At 46.2% G+C, this 10,554-nt stretch overlaps 1 protein-coding gene and 1 long non-coding RNA gene across 3 annotated transcripts in view; one reads left to right on the forward strand and one right to left on the reverse strand.

The window, feature by feature from the left end:
• Positions 1-7,733, reverse strand: part of KCNA3 (potassium voltage-gated channel subfamily A member 3) — a 28,685-nt gene extending 20,952 nt beyond the window's left edge. For both annotated transcript variants that reach the window (XM_086717800.1, XM_025927834.2), the window contains exon 1: positions 4,167-7,733. In XM_086717800.1, the coding sequence (XP_086573926.1) occupies positions 5,803-7,548 (1,746 nt within the window). In that variant the 5' untranslated portion in view covers positions 7,549-7,733 and the 3' untranslated portion in view covers positions 4,167-5,802. The remainder of the gene's footprint in view (positions 1-4,166) is intronic.
• A 202-nt stretch (positions 7,734-7,935) lies between these two features.
• On the forward strand, positions 7,936-10,008 carry LOC112871736 (uncharacterized). The gene is made up of 2 exons (XR_003224625.2): positions 7,936-8,699; positions 9,642-10,008. It is a non-coding gene; the product is annotated as an uncharacterized LOC112871736 (long non-coding RNA).
• Positions 10,009-10,554: the final 546 nt, after the last annotated feature.

Consider the following 10,554-nt stretch of genomic DNA (forward strand, 5'->3'; position numbering starts at 1 on the left):
TGAAAAAGAAAAAGCTCTTCTCCACTCCCAACCTCCATGCTGGGGGCATGATCTGCAGAGTCAGAGCCCTGCATGCCCATATTTATTCATAACGTTCTCCAGACATGATGAAACATCATTTTTCGTGCATTTAAGTGCCATCTTTCTCACAACCAGGATCCCAGGATTTACTTTTCAGGCTAGAGCTCCTATTCTGCATGCTTTAGGTTGCAGCAATAATAAAATGGCTCCCAAGGAAATGATGGAGCCTCTTTTCCAGATCTCCTCTTTAATGTATTTGATGGTTTATGGTGCAAAATTTGAAACGCAAGGAAAAACACATCCAGTACAAAAAAGGGGGGAAAAAGAGGAAAACCACAAAAACGTTTCTCTGTAAAATGTTTTTTCTTTACAGTTCTGAAGACAAAATTAGTTTGCAGCATCACTGAAGACGAAGACAGATATTTGAGAACTTCCTGACCTCTCTGAATCGCTTAAATGAAATTTGCAAGGTGGATGTGAGTATATAAAGAATATTATTATCATGTACTCTATAGCAATGGCCATTTTCTGGCAGGAGGTTAGGAGCTGAGTCATGATAGCCCAGGGTTTGGGCTCTGCATGGCTTCCCCTCCCTTCTTCCTGCCTTTTCTGATTTGCCCTCTCTCAAAGGTTTTCAAGTACTCCCTGCAAGTTATAGAAACAAGTGACTTCAGTGACTTCATTAATATATATAAAACAAAATACAGAAAATTAGTAGCACCAAAGCAACAGTCTTACCCTCCATTCAAAAGGTGAAATAATTAAAAAAAAAAAAAGAAAAAGAAAAAGGAAAAGGAAAAAAAGCCCCACCCTAAAATGCAATCCCTAAATATCCTCTGTCTCATTCTTGTGCTCCTCACATCTATCCCACAGTGTTTCCATAAGTCTTCGAATTGATGGGGGAGGTGTACTTCTCTGCATTTCTTAGTGGGAGGGGTTATTCAGAGCTGAGAGGTGGGAAGGACTTGGAACTGCTATAGAAAATGTTCAAGTTTTAAATGTATAGAAGTCATTAAGTTATAGTTATGGTTCTCAAAGGAATAGATGATTGGTATTTTATATTGAATTTAGATACGATCGCTCAAGCAGTTGCTTGAGTACATTTTATGCCAAAGAGGTAAACACCAGTTTCATATAAACAAACCATAACTTTAAATTGCTTCATACTCTGCATTTAAAATTTCAATCCCAGAAGTTTTATTTCAAAATTCAGAAATAACTGATAGAACGCCTCCTCATATTTGTAGCTGTTTGTTATAATAGTTGGTGGGCACTAAAATTTGGTATAATATCAGCTTAAAAGCACCATAAAGGAAATAAATAGCAATGCTGTTATTTTCATCTCTGGATTCACCAGCTGTGGGGTATGTACATTTTTCCCAGGGTGTTGATGGATGTGCCCTGTTCCAGTCACACCTCCTCTCATGAATCTTTTGTACACACAGACGTATGTATACTTTTCAACATCTAAGACGTGCACTGAGCTCCACAGTGAAGCCTGTGGTTTGGCAAAGCTGACTGATACATGTGGACTTAGACTCATTTGCATTTTGCTGTAAGCCCAAATCACTATCCATTTTCATTTTCTAAATGATTTAGGACCTTAGAGAAGGGGCTACAGCTATTATGTGGGCCAAAATTATATTCTATTGTTTCTTTGAGCACAGATGCTCTTAAAGATCCATGGAGTTATTAGGTAAGGCAATCATGTCACAAATTTCAATGAGCTGGCAATCTCCTTGTGCTTTCAATCCTTTTGTTCTGAGTAATTCCTCCTTTCTCAATAAGAGAGAGTCAAAATATTTATACTACTTGCTGCCATCGTGCTTCAGTAACCTAGGCAAAATATGAGGAGATGGAAAAAATAACAATTTGCATAGTACTATCGATTGTAGATTAAAGCACATGAAAATAGAAAATTAATCTTAAAACTGAAAAGTATCTATTGCCCTAGCAGGTATCACTACTGTGACTAATTATACTTTCTGAGTATAATATTAAATCCAGACAAATCAATAATATAAGAAAGTGATCTTTTCTTACTAGAAAAGTCAATCTCTTTGTTCAATTTAAATACCTGATACTTGATCCCTATGGTTAAAAGTATCTGATGTTTAGAAAGGGTTAATTTTCAATATACTGCATAAAATAGGTTTCTGGAGACATATTCTTTACAGAAATTCACTAATTAGTAACATGGGCTGAAGTCAAACCTAAAAGCATAAGAAATTTATTTTCTCAATCTCTTTCAAGTCACCCAATAAAAGGAACATGGGTTTGGGGGCCAGAAGGACCTGGCTTTAATCATAGCTGGGTTTCTTGCTAGCTGGGAAGTCTTTGGGAAATCACTTAACCATAGCCATCTAGTTTTTCCCCTCCTAGAGTGGGGTGAATACCACTTACCTTGCAGAGCTGAGAGTATCCAGGACATGGTAATTAAATGGTAATTACTATTGTTACACAGAAAGTAAATAGGAAGACACCGATTATTTATGTATGTCATATCATTTGCAAACCTCAGTAGTAATTATACAATGCTTGTAAGTAACAATCACAATAATAACGTAATCTCTTGGCAAAATCTCTGCTGCATACCATGCAATTATTTTTTTCTAAGTATCATGCCTGTATCAACATTTAATATTCACAATTCTACGAGGTACCATTTCTTATCCTCAGTTTACAAATAAGGAAACTGAGGCACAGAGAGGTTAAGTAATTTGCTCAGTGTCACACAGCATAGTCAGGATTCAAACCCTGGCAGCCTGACTGCAGAGCTTATGCTTTAAATCACGTCATTAAAAACCTTAAAATAACATTAATGTAAGATTAGAGCCATTCACTCGTCAAATATGTACTGAATACATAGAAAGTGCTACATTTTGTGGTAGACACTAGTATCCAAAACTTTGTCAAGATACAGAACCTATACCTTTTAAGGAGCTTTTAGTTTGGCAACTAGAACATAATTATACTATGCCAAAGTTATGATTCAAAAAGCCACTATTTCTCTGGATTGAAGAAAAAGGTCTTCTTCATATTACTATTAATAATCATACAATTCTAAAAATTATGGTACAACCGTAATTTACTCACAGAACAAAGCAAGGTTTCTATATTTTCAAATAAAAAAATGAATAAAGGGTCACTGCACTTTGTTCATCTTCACGTCCAGATCTTTTAAGAACAGACACAACAATTATTCTTACGTTATTACTATAGTGTGTCTAACAGTTTACCACCAAAATGGGTCACAAAAAGAATGTCTGGTCATTAAGAACACCAAGAGTTTGATCAAAAGGTAGATCAGTGGTGAAAGCAGCTCTAACAAGTAGCAAAGGAAACTAGATAAAGGAGTCCTATTTGCATGCACGTACAGAGAAAGCAATGAACATGTATATACTTTTCCTGCCTCTATTATTTGTCTGTTCCTTCCTCTTCCCCCTCATATAGTCTTCATTCTTTTTCACTGTCTTAAATACACAAACAATAAAGTAAGTAGGCTTCTGACTACCTGAAAATATGAGTTTTAGACTCAGGGTTACTCTAATTTACTCTAAGATGGAATAGTTAGTCATACCCTATCAATATCAAGAAACAATTGTGGACAACGTATACTTGTGGACAATGTATAACATATAATACATATAATGTATATAAACTAAAATGGTTTTGTTAAAAGACATTAAACACATTTGTTACCCATATTGTAACCTTAACCACTTTTTATTGAAAAGAACCGTACTGCTGCGTATGACTAATTGTGTAAGTTAAAATTGGGCCAATAATCCAACAGCAGTAGGTTCTGCCTTTTATCCTTTTTTTAAGGGGAAACAGGTTGTGCAGTAGCCAAGAGGGTTAGTAGAAGGAATGGAATCATTTTCATTTCAGTTTGGGTGAAGGTTATTCTATAGAGCAATGACTTCCCCCGTGCCATCCATTTGCCATAAACAACAGAAACCAAAGGACAGTTAACAAAAGGGAAATCAAATGGAAAAGATGTTGTAACTGATCATTAAAAGGCACTTGCACGTAATTAATATGAAACTACTGGGTTTGCAAGTAGCACCAACCCAAACAGGAACAGCATCTCCCTGGTTCCCTGTACAAAGAGGGAGAGCTCTCAGTGCCCCCACAGTGCTCACCTGATTCTCTGTGTGTCTTCTGGCAACCCTGGTGTGTGGCTGAAACTTGCAGGTATTTCCCCAAGATTTGGTTACTTCCCATCCGTCTTTTTTTATTGATTGTCTGCAATTCCCTCAGTTAAGAAGCGTGCATTCTTTATATTTTTAAAGTTTACTTAGCTTTTCAAGTGCTCTTGTGGGATCTGGAGTTTTTTTTTTTTTTTTTTTTTTTAAGAGGAAGTCTCAAGGTCCCTTGCAGTAAGGTTTCAGGTACACTGATTGGATCTTTCATATGCTTATGTACAGAACGCTTTTACATTTGCTTTTAAATTTCATCTGTGGGCTTGAAACTTCCTGGAGGAAGAAAACAGCATCCTTTTAAATTATTGCCTAATTGTTGGCATTGAATTCAAATCATGCCTCATTGTGGTGTATATCTAACATTCCAAAGGCAATATTTTCCTTCTCGATTCAGTCATTATGAGATGATATCAATGATTTTCTGTAGTAAAAAAATAACGCATTTTGTGATTCATTTCACCACCCTCAGATTCTCAGACATAACTTTATTTGTGCGGTTTATTCAAACAGTGGTTTTCCTTCCGACATCCTGTAAGTAGGAACCATCTGGAAAGGTTACTGTGGAAACGGCAGGGGCTAGGGGGTGGGGCTACAGAGCAAGAGATGCCATGACAACCTTTTTCGGGTTTCCCAGGAAACATGGGTTGCTATGGGAACTGCATCAGTCAGGTCCGAATTAGTAACTTCCGCTGGAAGGAGTGTCTGCCACTTTAATCTTCTTGTGATACTGCAGAAGCTTATCTCGCAGACGCGTTAGGAATTTTGTTTGTTTCTCTCAGCAGCGCTGAAAACATCTGTTTCTACACTTTGGTAGATGTTGCTTGGAACACACACACAGAAGTTCAGAGGAATCTGTTAGTCTACCCCTTTCGAAATGCTCAACAAGCCCCAAAGAGTTGCAACCGATTAGTCAGATCAGGACATCTCAGGCATTTCCCTTTGTTCAAAGTTGTATATATCTTTAAAATTCCGGGAAGGGTTCCGAATAGAAGAAATCCCAGTCAAAAAACCAAAGAAACTCACGGGGGGTTTACAAGTCATTTTTCTAATCAGACTTCTCATCCACACATCCACAGCGTAGGCAATTGAACTAAATACTCAATAATGTTGAACAGTCCATCACACTGAAGCATCCTTTAAGTACGTGCCAGCTTTACTTAGTAAAGAAACAAGTGTCTTTTAATTCTGAGGTTAGGCAGTTACTCTAACTGTTCTTTAATTTCATTTCCTCCCAGGATGTACAGCTGCTTTTTGTTTGTTTGTTTGTTTGTTTGTTTGTTTGTTTGTTTGTTTTAGAGGGTGTGTACTAGAAATCAAGTTTAAAGTAAGTTTGTTCTTTGCAATATTAGAGAGAGGGGGAGAAAACAATGGAGAGCTGAGAGAATGCAGCCCACTTGCAAAACAGACACCTGTTTCAGTATGAAGCAGTAGGGAGAGGGAAAATGAAGTGTGCTTTCCACTTCTTCATGTCCTTTCCTTGATGAATGGTCTGGAAATGTATAAAACAAGGGCATACACAGACCAAGGGGGCACGTTCCACACAATACTGAGCACAGCATGTCACTTGTATCATATATTAAACGTCAGTAAATATCTTTTTGATGTTGACACAGGAGTTGGGATTATTGTTCGTGGTGCAGGTGGCAGTGGAATTGCCCGTTTTGAAAGGGGTCTGGGGGAAAGCGCTATGGTTCATGCCCCCCTCTTCGATCACCATATACTCCGACTTACTCAGAGTAGAGTTACTCCTTGCTTTTCGGAGCTCCTCCGCCGACGAGGAGAGGTGCTGGCAACTTCCCACGTGCATGTACTGGGCTTGTTCTTCCCCTTCTGTCTCCCGGTGGTAGAAGTAGTTGAAGTTGGAAACAATCACAGGGACTGGCAAAGCAATGGTCAAGACACCAGCGATGGCACAGAGGGACCCCACAATCTTGCCCCCTATGGTCACCGGGTGCATGTCACCGTAACCTACTGTTGTCATGGTTACCACTGCCCACCAGAAGGCATCCGGGATACTGCTAAAACCTGAAGTGGGGTCGTCTGCCTCGGCAAAGTAGACCGCGCTGGAGAAAAGGATGACCCCGATGAAAAGGAAAAAGATGAGCAAGCCCAGCTCCCGCATGGAAGCCTTCAGCGTCTGGCCCAGGATCTGCAGCCCCTTGGAGTGCCGGGAGAGCTTGAAGATGCGGAAGACGCGCACCAGCCGGATGACCCTCAGGATGGCCAGGGACATGGCTTGCTGTCCATTGCCCTGTCGCTCAGCCAGCTCGGTGCCCAGAGTGATGAAATAAGGGATGATGGCCACGATGTCTATCAGGTTCATGATGTTTCGCGAGAAGGTGGCTTTGCTGGGGCAAGCGAAGAACCGCACCAGCAGCTCAAAGGAGAACCAGATGATGCACAGGGTCTCTACCACGAAGAAAGGATCCGAGAAGCTGGAGGCTCCGGCGGGCGCCCCCGACGTGCTGTTGCCGGCCGCCTCGAACTGCTCCTGCGACGACGCGGCGGGGTAGTCCTTCTCGTCGCGGAATTCGGGCAGCGTCTCCAGGCAGAAGATGACAATGGAGATGAGGATGACGAGCACGGACACGATGGCGATGCCCCGCGCCGGCCCGGAGCTCTCCGGGTACTCGAAGAGCAGCCACACCTGGCGCTGGAAGTCGTGGCGGGGCAGGGGCCGCTCCTCCTCCCGCAGGAAGCCCTCGTCCTCGCGGAACTTCTCCATGGCCTCCTCGCCCAGCTGGTAGAAGCGGATCTCCTCGGAGAAGATGTCGATGGGCACGTTGACCGGCCGGCGGATGCGGCCGCCCGACTGGTAGTAGTAGAGGATGGCGTCGAAGCTGGGCCGGTTGCGGTCGAAGAAGTACTCGTTGCGGAGCGGGTCGAAGTACCTCATGCGCCGCTTGGGGTCGCCCAGCAGCGTCTCCGGGAACTGGCAGAGGGTCTTGAGCTGCGTCTCGAAGCGCAGCCCGGAGATGTTGATCACCACGCGCTCCCCGCAGCAGTCCTGCTCGCCGGCGGCCGGCAGCGCGGGCGGCAGCGGCTCGTAGCGGTCGCGGTCGCAGCCTCCGCCGCCGCCGCAGCCGCCCTGCGGCGGGCCCCCGCCGCCGTCGGCCGCCTCCGGCTCCAGCAGGTGGTCCCCGGGCACCACCGTCATGTCGGGCGGCAGCGCGGGGCCTGCGGCGGGCTCGGCGTAGCCGGGGTTCACCAGGGTGTGGGCGCCGCCGCCGCCGCCGCCGCTCGCGGGGCTCTGGGGAGGGTGGGCGCGGTGGCGGGCGGAGGGCGGCGGCGGTGAGCGCAGCAGGCTGAGGTGCTCGTCCATGCGGCGGGAAGAGGCGGCTGCGCGGGCCGCGTCGCTCCTCCTCGCGCTCCCCGCCCCTCCGCCGCCTCCGCCCCCGAGCCGGGCCCGCCGCCTGTTGCTGCTGCTGCTGCTGCTGCTGCTGCCGCCGCCGCCGCCGCCGCCGCTGCTGCCGCCGTGAGGCTCAGTGTGACTCTGGCGCGGTCCGCCCGGCTCCTCCGGGAGAAGCCTCCTCCTCCTCCCCCGCCTCCGCGCCCCCCCCCCCGCCGCTCCCCGCCCCTCCCCCGCGGGGCGCGTGCCCGCCCCTCCGCGGCCCCTCAGGATGCCCGCCCACCGCGCGGGCGCGCGCCCCGCTCCCCCCCCCCCCCCCCCCCCGCGCCGCGGCCGCGGGCCCGGCCCCTCTCCACGCGCCGCCTCACCCCTTGTGGCCGCCCGTGGCCTTCGCTTTGCGCCTCCGCGTGCCCTCGAGCCCCCGGCGGGCCGAGGCGGCCCTCGGGGAATCCGGCCCCCGGTCAGTGCTCCCCTCGCGTCCGGCCCGCGAGGCTTCTCGGCCGGCCTGGGCCACCCCGCCGCCCCGCGAGCGGCTGCCTTCTCGTCCTGCACGCGCCGCCTGGGCCCGCCCGGGGAGGAGGGCCCCGTGGGGCCGGGGCGGGCGAGGAGGGAGGACGGAGATGCGCTCCGGGCCCGGAGCGTGGTGGAGCGAGGGAGTGACAGGCCCGGTGGGCGCCCTGGGGGAAGAGGCCAGTCTGCTGCCCACACCCTGAGCCCACTGAAGCTGGAAGACCGCCAGGCCTGGAGCGCTCTGAACAATTTAGCTCCTCGGTGCATGAGAAGCCCAACGGAGTAATGGGTGCTGATGAGTTTCGCACCCGGAGTCTGAAGAAAATGAGTCATTAAAGGCATTCAGGGACTTTGCTGTGTAGCGAGAGACTAGTTCTCACTAATGTTAAAGGCTGAGATTTCAGCCCTTGGGAAGAATCAAGGACCAAGTTCCTGGTTGCGATTGGCAAGGGCAGAGAGGTCTTTAAAGAAGAGCAAGGTTTCCTGTCGGTGGGCACAGGAGAGGAAGAGGAGAAGAGAAATTCACATCTCTTCCGAAGTCTGTCGCGGGAAGGACTGGAGCAAGATGGGTACCTAGACCCCTCAACTTAATGTTCCACGTTGCTGGCTTTGTGGTAGGGTTTGCCACGCTCTAGTTGTTACACTGGGAGAACATTCAGCCTGCAATTTGTATCTCTGTTACTTGATTTTGGCCTGGGGACAACAGTTTTATCCCCTTTGAGCCTAAACTCTTTCTTGAGATTGTTCTGTTTCTAGACATTTTAGCAACTCCAACTTAGAGTCGACCCTAGGCTTTAGAATGCATTTTCTACTGTATCATTCGACTCATTTACAAAAGGGAACTGTTTGGACTACTCCCTCACCCATCATACCTTAGCTAATAATTCTACCGCCAGTAACTGCGATTTGTGGTCACTACTTACCACCGCTTGCAACCCAGGCTCTCTAGGGCAGAGACGAAGTCTTACCCAGTTCATATCCCTAGCAACTACCAAAGTGCCTGATAAATAGTAGGAACTCAGTATGTTTGTTGAACTCCCCAATAAGCAATTCTTTGCATTTCTGTCTGCTCTGGGGTATCAACATTTCTCCTTTCTGAACCCAGGTCCACTGGGATTCCTGGGATGAAGAGTGACGGGAAATAGCTCACGAGGTGTACATTACTCGGTTATTTCACCGAGTAATAGAGAATCTACCGAGCTGTAGATTCCACCTCTGCCTCTTCCGGGTACAACAAGCATTTATGTTCTTTACTGGCCTTTTATCTTTGACTTCACCTCTAGGTCAGTACTAGGCACTGCAGACGGTGACATGTGTTGCAAGATGGTAAAAGGAGACAACTAGGTAAAACAGTCTCACAAAACTAGAACACTGTTTTTGAGCTGGTGATTAGGGTAGCGGTATAATCAATCATTCGTATATTTAAAGCTAAGAATAAGACAGCCGGCTTGCTGCAAGGTTGGCTCGTAGAAAGGCAAGGACCCTATTTTTAAAGACCAAATGTTTCATGCACTTCTGTGTCTGACCTAGAAAGTGATTTATTTCTCCATTTGCAGGAATCAGTACTGGAATTAATATTAATCAATGGCAAGGGAGACCAGAACAGAGGATGGTCCTGTGATGGATGGTCATAAGCTTCTCCCTGCTGTGAAGTATCTTTCCTTCAGAAACGACTCTTTCCATTCCTTTCATGTATTTGCCTTCTCTGGAAGACTCATGAGCTTCTTAGGACAGCCTTTACTTTGTATTTGAGGCCCAGAGAAGTCAGGCAATTTGTTCAAGCCCGCACAGCTAGTTAGGGGCAGAGCCGAGCCTAAAATCTTGGGCCATTTCCAAATCCAGTGTTCGCCCTACTGTATCACACTGTGAAACTCTTGAGTTGATCACTGTGAGTGCTTAATAAATATTAGATTTCTAACAGCAGCCTATTTGCTTCTGATTGCTGACTAGTTCACTTCAATTCATATTTATTTGAACCGAAAACCACTGCCTTCTGACAGCTGGTCTATTGTTTATAGGAAATGAGTTGGTGGGCGAATTCCAGCCCTGTTGGACAGCAGAACCCATCACAACAAATCAATGTCAAAAATAGCACTTCAGGAGGAATACGTGCCACTTATTTAGTACCCCCAGTGGAGTAGCTCAAAGTGATTTGAAAATGTCTCATTAATCCACATGACACCCCTGCGGGATAATAATAATATTATTCCAATGTTTAAGCATAGAAATGTGGCAAAGCCAACAGCGTCTCTGAGCATGTGCAGATTTTCCTCATATTTCAAGTCCTCAATAGTAGACCCTAAATAAAACCATCAGGTTTGCAAGCAGCAAGGGTGAATCTTGGTTTGGGCTTTCTGTGTTGCTCTGGACATAGCTTGAGTTTCTTACTGGTCACAACAGTACTAAGAGTAGCTTGTCGACGGTCTGCCAGATGGTTAGCAGCTTCTGGAATTAGTCCAGAAGTGCTGG

This window comes from Puma concolor, chromosome C1, assembly GCF_028749965.1.
Source record: "Puma concolor isolate L17-30 chromosome C1, mPumCon1.1.hap2, whole genome shotgun sequence".
NCBI classification, from domain to species: Eukaryota; Metazoa; Chordata; class Mammalia; order Carnivora; family Felidae; genus Puma; species Puma concolor.